This window comes from Aulonocara stuartgranti (assembly GCF_965226115.1).
Source record: "Aulonocara stuartgranti genome assembly, chromosome: 14".
NCBI classification, from domain to species: domain Eukaryota; kingdom Metazoa; phylum Chordata; class Actinopteri; order Cichliformes; family Cichlidae; genus Aulonocara; species Aulonocara stuartgranti.
This window is the reverse complement of record NC_138950.1, coordinates 25,412,713-25,428,811: the sequence shown is the minus strand read 5'-3', so window position 1 is coordinate 25,428,811 and position 16,099 is coordinate 25,412,713. Positions and strand designations below refer to the sequence as shown.

The 16,099-nt window shown below is 41.5% G+C and overlaps 1 protein-coding gene across 5 annotated transcripts in view; it reads right to left on the bottom strand.

The window, feature by feature from the left end:
* The window catches only part of kcnab1a (potassium voltage-gated channel subfamily A regulatory beta subunit 1a), a 145,894-nt gene that overhangs the window by 88,919 nt on the left and 40,876 nt on the right, over nt 1-16,099 (bottom strand). For 2 of the 5 annotated variants that reach the window (XM_082501783.1, XM_082501784.1), the window contains exon 3: nt 6,276-8,569. The exons of the other annotated variants lie outside the window; for them this stretch is intronic. In XM_082501783.1, the coding sequence (XP_082357909.1) occupies nt 6,628-8,569 (1,942 nt within the window). In that variant the 3' untranslated portion in view covers nt 6,276-6,627. Of the gene's footprint in view, nt 1-6,275; nt 8,570-16,099 lie in introns of those variants that run through there. 5 annotated transcript variants of the gene reach the window in all.

The following is a 16,099-nucleotide window of genomic DNA, read 5'->3' as shown; positions in this document are numbered from 1 at the left end:
CAGACAAGCAAGCTTGATGAAGTCCCTGCATGACCGCGGGACAGACGGTCAGCAGAGTCTCCCTGAGCCTAGCATGGCTCTCAGTTAAATACCTTCTCCAGGAACAAAAGGCAGTACACAGCTGTTTCACACCTTAAGGTTCACACTCCCTTGCTTCCTACCAGAGTCCTCAAAGACACAAAAGACTCTTCCTGTGGAGTTGTCTGCTTCCCCCAACTTCCTTACTAGACCCCCAGCATTTGTCTTACTGTATGAGTGTGAGACATGTTAAAATCCAGTGGCACCAAGGTATCATACAATAAAATAATGTGATTAATGCATAAGTAAAAGAAATTCCTATACATGCCCCTTCCTGATTTCTTATGTTTTAACATGTTTGTTACACTTACATGTTTCCAATTTCAAATGTTAACACAGATGTTCAGAGTAAATACAGATTGTAGTTTTTCAAATGATGATTTCATTTAGTTTGGGGAAACAGCTCTCCAACTTTACCTCATGTAGAAAAAGTCATTTCCTTCTAAACCTAATAAGTGGTTTTGTCATCTAGCAAGAACTGCAGTCAAGCATTTGCAATAACTAATAAAAAAAGCACTTGGGACAATTGTGTTGGTGACAGCTTTTGTTATAATATCAATAATATTTCTATGAATATGGGATACTGTTACATGTTTGCATAGACTTTTGTGGAATATGGAGACACTCCTGCATTATATGAGCAAAGTGAGACTCATTTTTTAGGGTTGGTGGAGATGAGTGTGAAGATCCAAACAATCCCTGTCAGTGATGGAGAAGCTTTGATGAAAATATTTGGTAAAAAGTTCACCAGCATGAAGGAAATGAAGTTTCAAACTTTCCTTAGGAGGAGCCCAGCACGCCTGCTTAAAGAATAGTAAGTGTGGCGATGTGGATGCTTGCAGCGACTGCTGTATAGAGGCCATCCTGCTACACATGAAACACATCAGAGTCATAATTGTTATTTTAGTCACGTGTTTGTTTATTATCCTTATTGTTTTATCTGGGACAGTTTGCAGACATCTCAGAGAGAGGAGACACCAGCATCTGAACAGAGACTCAAACCAGCAACCTGCAGCTCCCTGCTTGGCTGCTCCAGTTTTCTCCTCACTCATGTTGCCCACCAGTGATTTCTAGCTGCCCACCCACACAGCAGGCTAGAATATGCGCTGAGCCTCAGCACCCAATACTTGGACATGTTTTCTTTATTAAACAATGAACCAGACCCCAAAAAGTAAACAGCTGTTATTGCTAGGCAACGGGAGCAGCATTTGGAGATGCAGCACCTGACATTCCTGACCATGTGGGCGGAGCATGCATGAAATGGAATGTTTAGTAGAACTGTGCAACACAAGCACTTAGTTCCAGCATGTTTCATTGTATCCAGACACAGCTAGAGACACATCTACAGCAGCATCTCTGTGCAGGACAAACGACAGTTGACGAAGAAACATCAAACACTTCACTTCACTCCTCTACAAAACGTTGGCTCCTTTGTTTAAAAGGCCAAAATGAATCAAGGGAGATCGAGAAGAGGATCGGCGAGTGCTTCACCTCACAATACAGTACAGCTGATTCATTTTAAATTTCAAATGATACAGGCTGAAAATGTCAAATTAAAAGAAGAGGCAGAAAAATCAAGAGGAGAAGCTAAAAATTCAAAGTTTGAAACTGAAGTAGTATTGCAGGAATTACAGGATGTGGGTCTCAAACTTAAAGGAGAGAAGATGAGAAAACAACAGGCAGAAAACGAGAATGAAAACATGAAGAAAGAACTGTTGCAAGCTCAAAAAGCATTGGAGGAAGAGAAAAGCACAGCACAAGAAGCCAAAAATAAATATCAAACTGCAAAGAAGGAGGCAGGAAATGTGATGCAGGAATTACAGGAGGTGCAGGAAGCTTTTGAAGAGGAAAAAAGCAAAATGCAGTTGGCAACACAAGACGCTGCAAATGTAATGGCTGAAGCTGAAACACTAAGGAAGGAATTACTGCATGTGAAGCAACAACTTGAAGAGGAGAAAAAATGTAAACACGAGACAGAAAATGAGATTGAAAATATGAAGAAAGAATTGTTGGAAGCTCAAAAAGTGTTGGAGGAAGAGAAAATTAAAATACAGGAAGCAAAGAAAGAAATGGAAGATACAAAGAGTTACACTCAAAACATGAAGGAGGAACTGATGAAAGTGCAAGAGGAACTTGCAGAAGGGAAAATTGAGTTGAAGGTATTCAAGAAAGAAACGACGGTGACCAAGAAAGGCTGCAAAGATGAACTTAAAGAAATACAAAAGCACAAAAAGGAAGCTAAAGAGCTCCTCAAACACAAAGGGAAACTGGCCAAACAGCAGCTGAAAGAAACATTTAAAGATGCCGAGGAGCAGCTCAACAAAACCTTAAAAGAGCTGAAGGCAAAAGAAAAGCAAGCCGAGGACAGGAGGGGATTCTGGAGCAGACTGCTGAGAAAGAACTGACCCAGCAGCATCTTCCTCCTTCCCCCTCTCTCAACCTTTCTTTCAAAAAAATCCCCCCAAACTTTACTTGGGACGTTTGTTTGTTTTTTAAAAACTCTATTCTGAATGCATGTACTGACATACAAAAATAAAATTGCCATAACTTGACCTCATGTTGCCTGCTTCTTTTCTTGTGTGTCTGTGGATGTAAAACAGTAACACACTTTCTGCTCTGTGTGTTTTTAATTGCAAATAAATGCAATATGTTTTCATTTTAAAATGCAGTGCAAAAAACTTCTGCTTTAAATCTTTTTTTTTTTTTTTAGCAAAAAGCTTTTTTTTTGCCTGTTGTGGAAGTTTTCCATTTAAATAAAGCCTGCAGACGAGCGGTGAGCGGTAGCTAACATTCTTTAATCAAAACACACAAAGAACAGACAAGCAAGCTTGATGAAGTCCCTGCATGACCGCGGGACAGACGGTCAGCAGAGTCTCCCTGAGCCTAGCATGGCTCTCAGTTAAATACCTTCTCCAGGAACAAAAGGCAGTACACAGCTGTTTCACACCTTAAGGTTCACACTCCCTTGCTTCCTACCAGAGTCCTCAAAGACACAAAAGACTCTTCCTGTGGAGTTGTCTGCTTCCCCCAACTTCCTTACTAGACCCCCAGCATTTGTCTTACTGTATGAGTGTGAGACATGTTAAAATCCAGTGGCACCAAGGTATCATACAATAAAATAATGTGATTAATGCATAAGTAAAAGAAATTCCTATACATGCCCCTTCCTGATTTCTTATGTTTTAACATGTTTGTTACACTTACATGTTTCCAATTTCAAATGTTAACACAGATGTTCAGAGTAAATACAGATTGTAGTTTTTCAAATGATGATTTCATTTAGTTTGGGGAAACAGCTCTCCAACTTTACCTCATGTAGAAAAAGTCATTTCCTTCTAAACCTAATAAGTGGTTTTGTCATCTAGCAAGAACTGCAGTCAAGCATTTGCAATAACTAATAAAAAAAGCACTTGGGACAATTGTGTTGGTGACAGCTTTTGTTATAATATCAATAATATTTCTATGAATATGGGATACTGTTACATGTTTGCATAGACTTTTGTGGAATATGGAGACACTCCTGCATTATATGAGCAAAGTGAGACTCATTTTTAGGGTTGGTGGAGATGAGTGTGAAGATCCAAACAATCCCTGTCAGTGATGGAGAAGCTTTGATGAAAATATTTGGTAAAAAGTTCACCAGCATGAAGGAAATGAAGTTTCAAACTTTCCTTAGGAGGACCCCAGCACGCCTGCTTAAAGAATAGTAAGTGTGGCGATGTGGATGCTTGCAGCGACTGCTGTATAGAGGCCATCCTGCTACACATGAAACACATCAGAGTCATAATTGTTATTTTAGTCACGTGTTTGTTTATTATCCTTATTGTTTTATCTGGGACAGTTTGCAGACATCTCAGAGAGAGGAGACACCAGCATCTGAACAGAGACTCAAACCAGCAACCTGCAGCTCCCTGCTTGGCTGCTCCAGTTTTCTCCTCACTCATGTTGCCCACCAGTGATTTCTAGCTGCCCACCCACACAGCAGGCTAGAATATGCGCTGAGCCTCAGCACCCAATACTTGGACATGTTTTCTTTATTAAACAATGAACCAGACCCCAAAAAGTAAACAGCTGTTATTGCTAGGCAACGGGAGCAGCATTTGGAGATGCAGCACCTGACATTCCTGACCATGTGGGCGGAGCATGCATGAAATGGAATGTTTAGTAGAACTGTGCAACACAAGCACTTAGTTCCAGCATGTTTCATTGTATCCAGACACAGCTAGAGACACATCTACAGCAGCATCTCTGTGCAGGACAAACGACAGTTGACGAAGAAACATCGAACACTTCACTTCACTCCTCTACAAAACGTTGGTTCCTTTGTTTAAAAGGCCAAAATGAATCAAGGGAGATCGAGAAGAGGATCGGCGAGTGCTTCACCTCACAATACAGTACAGCTGATTCATTTTAAATTTCAAATGATACAGGCTGAAAATGTCAAATTAAAAGAAGAGGCAGAAAAATCAAGAGGAGAAGCTAAAAATTCAAAGTTTGAAACTGAAGTAGTATTGCAGGAATTACTGGATGTGGGTCTCAAACTTAAAGGAGAGAAGATGAGAAAACAACAGGCAGAAAACGAGAATGAAAACATGAAGAAAGAACTGTTGCAAGCTCAAAAAGCATTGGAGGAAGAGAAAAGCACAGCACAAGAAGCCAAAAATAAATATCAAACTGCAAAGAAGGAGGCAGGAAATGTGATGCAGGAATTACAGGAGGTGCAGGAAGCTTTTGAAGAGGAAAAAAGCAAAATGCAGTTGGCAACACAAGACGCTGCAAATGTAATGGCTGAAGCTGAAACACTAAGGAAGGAATTACTGCATGTGAAGCAACAACTTGAAGAGGAGAAAAAATGTAAACACGAGACAGAAAATGAGATTGAAAATATGAAGAAAGAATTGTTGGAAGCTCAAAAAGTGTTGGAGGAAGAGAAAATTAAAATACAGGAAGCAAAGAAAGAAATGGAAGATACAAAGAGTTACACTCAAAACATGAAGGAGGAACTGATGAAAGTGCAAGAGGAACTTGCAGAAGGGAAAATTGAGTTGAAGGTATTCAAGAAAGAAACGACGGTGACCAAGAAAGGCTGCAAAGATGAACTTAAAGAAATACAAAAGCACAAAAAGGAAGCTAAAGAGCTCCTCAAACACAAAGGGAAACTGGCCAAACAGCAGCTGAAAGAAACATTTAAAGATGCCGAGGAGCAGCTCAACAAAACCTTAAAAGAGCTGAAGGCAAAAGAAAAGCAAGCCGAGGACAGGAGGGGATTCTGGAGCAGACTGCTGAGAAAGAACTGACCCAGCAGCATCTTCCTCCTTCCCCCTCTCTCAACCTTTCTTTCACAAAAATCCCCCCAAACTTTACTTGGGACGTTTGTTTGTTTTTTAAAAACTCTATTCTGAATGCATGTACTGACATACAAAAATAAAATTGCCATAACTTGACCTCATGTTGCCTGCTTCTTTTCTTGTGTGTCTGTGGATGTAAAACAGTAACACACTTTCTGCTCTGTGTGTTTTTCATTGCAAATAAATGCAATATGTTTTCATTTTAAAATGCAGTGCAAAAAACTTCTGCTTTAAATCTTTTTTTTTTTTTTTTAGCAAAAAGCTTTTTTTTTTTGCCTGTTGTGGAAGTTTTCCATTTAAATAAAGCCTGCAGACGAGCGGTGAGCGGTAGCTAACATTTTTTAATCAAACCACACAAAGAACAGACAAGCAAGCTTGATGAAGTCCCTGCATGATCGCAGGACAGACGGTCAGCAGAGTCTCCCTGAGCCTAGCATGGCTCTCAGTTAAATACCTTCTCCAGGAACAAAAGGCAGTACACAGCTGTTTCACACCTTAAGGTTCACACTCCCTTGCTTCCTACCAGAGTCCTCGAAGACACAAAAGACTCTTCCTGTGGAGTTGTCTGCTTCCCCCAACTTCCTTACAAGACCCCCACCATTTGTCTTACTGTATGAGTGTGAGACATGTTAAGTATAACAGACAGACAGACTTCTCAGATAAGAGGAGCAAAGAAAAACTGAAGAACAATATTCACCTTGTGTTTAATTTCTACCTTCATTAAAGAGACTCAGAGAAATTTTGAGGTTAGATAAATAACTTGTAAATCAAATCAAATCACTTTTTATTGTCACATCACATGTGCAGGCACACTGGCACAGCACATGCGAGTGAAATTCTTGTGTGCGAGCCCCACAAGCAACAGAGATGTGCAAACACAACAACACAAACGAGCAAAATACAAGAATGGCCAACCTGAAACTAATAAATATATGTACAATATATAATAGTGTATGCATTTCTGGATGTGTATACTAAATATTTTCCTACGTGTGTGTGTGTGTGTGTGTGTGTGTGTGTGTGTGTGTGTATACACATTTTTACAAATTAAATAGTAAAAAAATAAAATAAAATAATAATAATAATAATAATAATAATAAAATATATAAAATATACAGAGTTGAATATGTGCAAAACAAGTGGCATTTATATACAGTATGGAGTGCATAATGTTGAAGTTCCAGTAGTGAAGCTGAGGTGTCTATGAAGTGTTCAGCAGTCTGATGGCCTGATGGAAAAAGCTGTCTCTCAGTCTGCTGGTACGGGACCGGATGCTGCAGAACCTCCTTCCTGATGGAAGCAGTCTGAACAGTTTATGGCTGGGGTGACTGGAGTCCTTGATGATCCTCCCCGCTTTCCTCAGGCACCGCTTCCTGTAGATGTCTTGGAGGGAGGGAAGCTCACCTCCAATTATCCGTTCAGAGCACCGCACTACTCGCTGGAGAGCTTTGCAGTTGTAGGCGGTGCTGTTGCCATACCAGGTGGTGATGCATCCAGTGAGGATGCTCTCAATGGCACAGTGATAGAAGGTCCTGAGGATGCGGGGGCTCATGCCGAATCTTTTCAGTCTCCTGAGAAAGAAGAGGCGCTGCTGCGCCTTCTTCACTGTTTTGTTTGTGTGTACTGACCACGTAAGATCCTCAGCCAGATGTACTCCAAGGAACCGGAAGCTGCTCACTCTCTCCACAGCAGCGCCGTTGATGGTGATGGGGGTGTGTACTTCTCTGCACCTCCGGAAGTCCACTATCAACTCCTTTGTCTTTGCGACGTTGAGGGTGAGATGGTTGTCTTGACACCAGTGGGTCAGGGCGCTGACCTCCTCCCTGTAAGCCGTCTCATCACCGTTGGTGACAAGACCCACCACTGTAGTGTCGTCCGCAAACTTCACAATGATGTTGGAGCTGTTAGTGGCTGTGCAGTCGTAGGTGTAGAGTGAGTACAGGAGAGGGCTCAGTACACACCCCTGTGGAGCACCAGTGTTCAGTGTGATGGGGGATGAGGTGATGCTGCCCAGTCTGACCACCTGGCGTCTGTCAGACAGGAAGCTAAGGATCCAGCTGCAGAGGGAGCTGCTCAGTCCTAGATCCTGCAGTTTCCTGTCCAGCTTCGAGGGAACGATGGTATTGAATGCTGAGCTGTAATCTACAAACAGCATCCTCACATACGTGTCTCTCTTCTCCAGGTGTGACAGGGCAGTGTGTAGTGTCAGGGCTATGGCATCATCAGTGGACCTGTTGTGGCGGTATGCAAACTGTAGAGGGTCCAGTGAGTCGGGTAGTGCAGAGCAGATGAAGTCCCTGACCAGCTTCTCGAAGCATTTGCTTACGATGAGGGTCAGGGCTACAGGTCGCCAGTCGTTCAATGAGGAGATGGTGGAGGATTTGGGTACAGGGACGATGGTGGCCATTTTGAAGCAGGCTGGGACTACAGACAGAGAGAGGGAAAGGTTGAAGATGTGCGTGAACACTCCAGCCAGCTGAGCCGCGCATGACCTGAGGACGCGGCCGGGAATCCCGTCCGGACCAGTAGCTTTGCGTGCGTTCACCTTCCTGAAGCACTTCCGCACATCCTCCTCAGACACAGTGTGCGCACTGACGTCATCCGCGGTGCGCACACTGTCCGGTCTCATGGTGTTCGCTGTGTCGAATCTAGCGTAGAATACGTTTAGATCCTCACACAGAGAGGCCGTGGTCTGCGGTGTGCTGGTTTTCCCTCTAAAGTCTGTGATCGTGTTTAGTCCCTGCCACATACTCCGAGGGTTGTCAAACTGTTGCTCCACCCTGTCCCTGTACTCACGTTTGGCTGCTTTGATCGTCTTCCGGAGTTGGTAATGTGCGTGTTTGTAGTCCGATGTGTTCGCGGAGGCAAAGGCGGTGTTCCGTGCCGCCAGTGCCGCGCGAACATCTCCGTTAATCCAGGGTTTTTGATTTGGGAAGGATTTGACTGTTCTGGATGGGACGACATCTTCCACGCATTTCCTGATAAATCCACAGACTGAGTCTGTGTATTCATCAATGTCTCTGGCGGCCACGTGAAACATTTCCCAGTCCGCGTGATCAAAACAGTCCCGCAGCGCAGACTCCGATTGGTCCGTCCAACAGTGCACCGCCCTCCGGGTTGGAGCTTCCTGTTTCAGCTTCTGCCTGTAGGCGGGCAGGAGCAGGATGGAGCAGTGATCAGCAGGATGGAGCAGTGTAACCAGGTACATATCTGAAAATTTCCTTTGTGTAATGTATTTTCTTATTTTTGTTGCATGAAGAATCTGTGTATGTGGACACTCACTATTTGCCCTCTTTTTCAGGTCCTCACATGTGTCCTTTACAAGCAGAGACTCACTGATAGACGACTCTGTTACCAGTTCTAGGGCTGAAGCACCCACTCACATCCCCACCCCCGGTGTATCCTTTAAAGGTATGCAAGTTTCTAAATGAAATAAATCACATTGACCTTAAAAATGTGGTTAATCTTAACCAAAGTCCTCAGTTATGGGAAAATGAACTGGAAATGCAAGTTGTGCAACTTCACAACCACAAAAAGATTAGACCTGCTGAAACACGTCAGGCTAATACATGGGCATTTTGGTCGAGTCCACTCCATACCCTGCCTTCATGCAGATTGCCCTTGCACTGTCAAGACATGGGGTGCATTAAGGACACATTTGTCAACCCACCCACAGTCATCCCAGCCAGGCAACATCCTTTCATTCACGTGCATTGTCTGTAATTCATGCTCTTTTGACAGTGAGAGGCAGTTGTTTGAACATCTTGGTGGCCATCTAAAAAAGTTTGAAACTGTGCCATGTGTTTTTGAGGATTGTGATTATAAGGGGGTGGCTGTAGCTCAGGTGGCAGAGCAGGTCAGCCACTAATCGGTGGTTCGATCCCAGGCTGCCTCCTGGCTGCATGCCAAATATCCTTGGGCAAGATACTAACCCCATGTTTGCCTACTGGTGGTGGTCAGAGGGCCCGGTGGCGCCTGTGTCCGGCAGCCTCGCCTCTGTCAGTGCGCCCCAGGGCAGCTGTGGCTACAATGTAGCTTGCCATCGCCAGTGTGTGAATGTGTGTGTGAATGGGTGAATGACTGAATGTAGTGTAAAGCGCTATGGACTAGAAAAGCGCTATACAAATGCAGGCCATTTACCATAAGGTTAACAAACACACAACATTCCACAGCCACAAGAGTAGAAAACACAACCCACATTCCTTGGAAGATTTCAGGACTAATGTTCTTCATCAATACCAAAGATGCCCTCAACCTCGAATATCCGAAGGAGCTGAGGAACACATTTGACACTTTTCAAAAACTGTTTTTGGATCTTGACGGGGCCAAACTACTGAACAAGGTCCACGACCTCAAAAATAAGCTTATGCAATGCACACACATTTCCCCTCTTGTTCCCAGAGGACATAGCTTGATGGAGCTATAATTTTTCTTCTGACAGCAAGCACAGAAACTATTGCATGTTGGTGTTAGTGTTCTGTTCTATCTATCCATATGTTTGATAACATACATGCACAGAAACAACCTTGTAGAGTTTCTGTGCTTTTGGCTTTTAAAATGGACTGAGTGGCCTTTGAAAGTGTTGTCTGCATTAGCCGTTGTGTTGCACTTTATTCTGTGTTTTTATGGAATAAAACATTGAGATGAGGAATCATTTGAATATCTTTTTTGGGGGGGTACATTTTACCTTATATGAATAGGTAATGTTTATCAACTGATAATAATTAAATTTTATTACTAATTATCAGGTATTACCAACTAGCAAACAAGAGATAATTTTACCTAATTTCAATAAGTAAGTAGCTGTTGAATGTATACATAAATATGGGGTAAATTTTACCCAATTTAATTAAGTATTTCATAGCTTTTTATTGAAGTTATTTTATACACAATATATTGAACTAAATCTACCCCAAAAAAGTCAATGCAAATTGTTACCTCAGATTTATTGGGTAAATTCTATAGATGACTTCTTACAGTGTGTCCCCACCACGGACTGAACCATGGAGGGAGCTGGGGGGGAATCCGTTCGTGTCCTCATTTTTGTTCCTGAACTGCACGCTAAGCAAAACTTGAGGAGAACAAACTTTGTTATAGTCCGAAAGAAAAACAAGAAGAAGAAGAGTGATACTGCGGTTTAGGGTTCTTATGATGTCGTATTTTTAACACACCACAGTGTCACCTCTTGTAGACTGTTGTACTTTAAAGGGGTCCAGGTGTGCTGGTGGTATCTTCATATTAAATATAGCTTGTTCAAGAAGATGCAATTAATTAATTGATCTATTTGGCGATTAGACTCCATGATCCATCATGAGTTATTTTGTTACATACCAAGTGTTTAAACATTGCAGCAAATCTTCACAGCAGCTGTTTTTCTCTGATGGCAGGTGTCTCTTTGGCAGGATAATCACTCTTACTCCATTACAAAATTGTTGAGGAATGATTTGAGGAACACGGCAAAGAGCTCAAGTTGTTGACTCTGCCCTCGAATGATCCAGACATCAAATGTCTGTGGGCTGTGTTTGAAAACTAACTCCAATCCCAAGATCAGCCTTCCTCACAACTAACAGGACTTAAAGTCCATGCTGCTAAAGTTTTACCACTCGATATCACAGGACAATGCCCAAAGGTCTTGTGAAATCCATGTTGTGGCTTAGCATTTCAACCTTTTTACAGTACGGCCCACCACAAATATCATAAAATGAAACTTCTCCTTCTTTTTGTGCGTGTTATGTTACGAGAGATGAAGCATCAAGATATGAAAGCCATCCCAATCGCAACAGCTGCTTTCTTCGCTCACATTCAGAGCCCTTCTCTGCAAGCTACTTACATTTTCTGTATCGTTAGAATCTACATCACAAAAGCAAAACTGGTAAAATGTATTTTACAAATGCAAAGGTGGACGGACGGGCCTAGTTTGCCCCTCTGCCGTAACAAATGAGCCGAACATCCCCACTCAGCTTTGCATAAAAGGCAGAGGTTCCACTCTCCGGTGGCCGAGCACTGAGGTGTGTCACAGTGAAAAGAAGCCAGACCCTTTGCAGCTGCCACCTCCACTCACAGTATAAAGATTACCGCTGAAAATAAAACCACATCTACTCTACAACAGGAGGCTACTGTATGTGACAAAGTGCCAGTTAAGTAGTGTGGCAAGCTCTACTATTTAACGCTAAATTTAAAAGAAAAAAATAGAACAATACCTTTGAAAAATTTGTACTGGGAGAGCAGAACCCTCGTATTTAGGCAGAAACAATTACACTCTTTCCATATCATATCAAAAACTCATTACAGTAGCTGATAATAGGCAGCAGTATATATGAGTATTGCTTGTATTTCTTGTGTGTATTTGGTTCTCTTAGGAATCCAATATGTACTGAAAAAATACAATAAACACACGTTAGTATATTAATAAAACACTTAAAATAAAAGGATTCATTTCTCCTTTTTCTGTAATCTCTGGCTCATAACCCAGACACCAACACAGACAGGTCATTACTGGGTCATAATCCTGAGAGTATCCAGTCAGTGACTCATTGTTCTTGGGGGAGCATTCGATTACAACTAGTTATTTAGACGTCAAACTCTCCTGATCTTATATGCACCACACCAGCTTCTCAGTATTAGTGACAGTCAGTTCATATGTTTTGATTATTAATGGAAAAACTGTTCTCGTAAAAGACGGGCTGAAAATGGTGAACATGTTGTAACATGGGGACTCGGTATCCAGCGCTATGCATCTTCAGACATAATTACTCTTCATGCTATAATTAATGGATTTTTTTGTAATTAAACATTTCAGCAGGCCCAGCTCAAGAGTAAAATTACTGCAATTAGTGTGAGTGCACTGCGATTTGTTAAAGAGCTGATTGTCTAACTTGCGAAGCAACGGCATGCCCGTCAAATCAAAAATATTGTTATCTTCAAATTACTGTAGATTATGTATTGACAGCTAATCCCAATCACAAATAAATTGGTGTAAAGGAAACCGAGACAGATTTAAGTTGCTCTGTTAATTTGGCCCCCATAAGTTTACCTCTAAAAAGGTTTTAGCTTATCTCCATTCAGCCTGGTCTCTGGTTGTATCCCATCAACTATTATTCGATGGCATCTGTGAAAACAACCTGATTTTCATTGGTAGCGAAGAGCCGAGACTTCAGTAGGACAAAAATGCTTTTAAAAGGTAATAAAAGCAACAAAAGTAAACAGAAGATGTTTTGAGATTAAAGTCAAATCAATATTTTCCTCTTCTGCTCTACGAATGGATGGTTTACCTGCAATTATATTTATATAGCAAATTTCATTACATGGAAACTCAATGTGCTTAACACAGAAGATAAAATAATTGCTGTAATAAACAGACAAAATGTAATAAAAGGCTTTGAGTCTGTTTTTAAATGTATCGGCTGATCAGTATGTAACTGATCTCAGGTCAGTGGGCAGCTTGTTCCAAAGAACAGGACCACAGTAACTGAAAGCACCCTCAACACACTCAGATCCATTTCTGAGAACAGTAAAAAGATCTGAACCTGAAGACATGAGAGCTCTGACTGGCTTATAGACACTGAGCAACTTAGAGATGTACTGGCAGGGAGAGAGGGTATAAACATAAGGCCCATTTGCCAGAATCGGCCAGGCACAGAATCCAATCTGGCCCACTGGATAGCTTTTAAAAAATGACAGCGGGCGTCGATTTCTGACTTTTTACTGTGGCTTTCACAGTTTCTCCCAAATGATCAAGACCTCCCAGTCACACTCCACCAAAGTAATTAATTATTAGATAAACAATGCACTTTTCTTTCATTTACTGCAGCTGCAAATCTTCTTTTTCTTGTAGAAAAACTGAGACGTACTATTAAAAACGCATTTCTTTTTCTTATAATTGAAATTGGGACTAAATGTGGTGTTAAACATATTTACACTGAGTCTTAAGGGTTCGACACACTGGAGATAAACGTGGGCTATATACGGTAAAGTGAGTTGGACGTCCCTGATTTGGATCATCTGGCAAATAGAGTGTTACAATTACTCCAAACTGCTTGATTTAAATGCCTGGACCAAGTTCTCAGAGACAGTTTGAGACAGGAATTTTTTAACTGTTGAGGTTGTTGATGTGAATATAAAAACTAAGATCACTGGAATTTAGAAATAGTAGCTACAGCGGAAGCTGCAGCATGTGTGCAGTCGAATTTCACGTGTTCTGCCATCTGAGCTTTAAGTCTTTATTGGATGCCTTTATGCTAATACTAATCACTAAGTTGGTCACCATGGGAACATGAGATGTCTGGAGGGAAACACTGTGTACGCACAAATGGCAGAGGAGCTTATTATAAAGTGCCTGTGAGCAAGGCACTGGGCTCTCGTACTTCTGCAGGACTGCAACAGCAGTATAATTTTTGTACCGTCCTGCTGTGTGTGTGTGTGTGTGTGTGTGTGTGTGTGTGTGTGTGTGTGTGTGTGTGTGTGTGTGTTAACGCTTCCTTCCTACAGCACAACTCATAGCCAGAGTGTTTACTGCTGCAGTTTAACAGCTTGGTGAAGAAACACAGAAATAAAATTCTCATTTCACCAAGTTAAGAACTGAACAATAAGAATTCCTGGCACCAAACTTGCAAAGCACAACTTTTCTTTTGTAAAAGTTTTGTACCTTCATGCGTGACGTAACAGGGTTGTCCTCCAACTTGCACTTCATAATAAGCCTCTACGCCTACACCACCTGCATCACAATTAGCTATTTGTTGCAGGGAGCAGCATTCCTGACTGCTAGAGAGTCTCCAGATATGGACACTTGATAGTCAAGAGCTGTAACAACAAGAGATAACCGTCATCTCAGCAATAGCATTGCTATGGAAACAGTATGGAGGCGTTATATGTGTGGGAAAAAAGCAGCAATAAAATAACACCAGGCAAGAATAAAGATGCCAGATGGCAACCAGGAAGCATCTGTAGGAATGCAGGATACACTCTGGTTTCCTTGGAGATGAAACAATACGGCACTCATTGACACAGCACGTTGGAGATGCTTTGATCCATCTGAAGCGAGTCTTTAGTGGTGCAACAGAGAAAATAAATGAATGCTTTAAAAGTAAGAATTACTCTCATCAAGCAAATTCGGGCAAAAACTCCAGCAAGTTTTCTTTTCTCCACCCCAGCTCTATACTGCAATGATGACACCCACAGGAAGAGAAGATGACACCACCCTCCAGACACCATTACAACGAATATTATGCGTATGATGGGCCCAAGATCAGGTATCAGGAAGGCAAGAACCCGAAAAAAACAGTTGGATAAAAATAAAACATATAAACAGAACACGAGTCTTGATTGCTCTGTGTTTTGATGTTCTTTCAGCCCCTAAATTAAAGTTGGTGTATGCTGGAGTTGCACTGGAAAAAGACTGGCACCTTTAGCTGAACAGGTACATGCTCTGAGTACTGTAACATGGAGCCCAACAGTGAGGAGTATTTAAATCAATAAACAACCTTTAAATATAAACCTGGTGTGAAGCAGAAAATGCTTAGCTCATCTGTATGGAAATTATTCCTCACATAGCTTACTCACCGCCCCGCACTGCCCCGACTCTGGTGTTTGCATACCTTCATTTGCATGCACAATCATGTACGTGTGCTCTAACGCCGCATGGAAGACGGACTGCATTTGCAGCTGTTTGTTAATTAGATCACATCAAAAACAGTCGTTTCATTATGTGTCTGACATTACATGTGTGAAAATCTATTATCAGTTATTTTACCTGATTAAAACTGTGTCCATAGCCTGGTTTGACTGATCTCCCTCTCATTCCTTCTAATGACCTTTTACTTATTTAGATGTCAGTGTGTATTTACATTTACAGCCTCAGTGAGCCTAATTCACAAAGTGGCCTCAGTAGTTTTTTTGGAAGGAGAGTTTCAGATAACGATTACTGCAAACGCACTCGCTTGCCCCGCTTTAATAATCATTGAGGTGCTGAAATGAAACCACTTGAAGATAATGGGGGGGTGAAGCGGCCATACGAGGGAGAGCTTTCACCTCATCCCAAACCACTTGGCTCTTCTGATTAGTGCCTTATTCTGGCTTCATTAAATCGCTAAAATAACACAATGTTTTAAGTGCGTACCTCAAATAGAGGACTGGCCTTTAAAGTTGATTTACTGTTGAAGTTTGGACTTTTAATGAAATAGATTCTAATCATAAAATAAATTAGATGTGCTGCTCAAGTTACATTTTTTAACAGTTTCATGAGGAAGAGACAACTTTTAATGACACTTTCCTCTGAGACATGTTGGTATCAAATATCAAATCTCCAGACTTTGTGAAATATTTATGTAATTAAAGGGCAGAAAAATAAGTTGGCGATATTAATAAATGTGCCAGAGGACAATATTTGTGTACCTGCCAGAAGCTCTTAAAATAATAATCGAATTGAGACTTTACAGTTAGACAAGAACCCAAACTTTTGCACAAGACACATTTACTGTTGCTTTGAATTAACAATTGAAGGAAGAGTAACGATTAAATGATCATTTTCTACAGGTGCTGCTTTTTGTGTCCTTGTATATTGTATATGATCACTGAAATTTTGCATATTGTTACAGTGATGTGCATGGTACACAGCAGAAATGGCAAAAACATTGTGGTTAGCTTAAGAGAATGCTGCTTATTAAGGACAGAAGTTT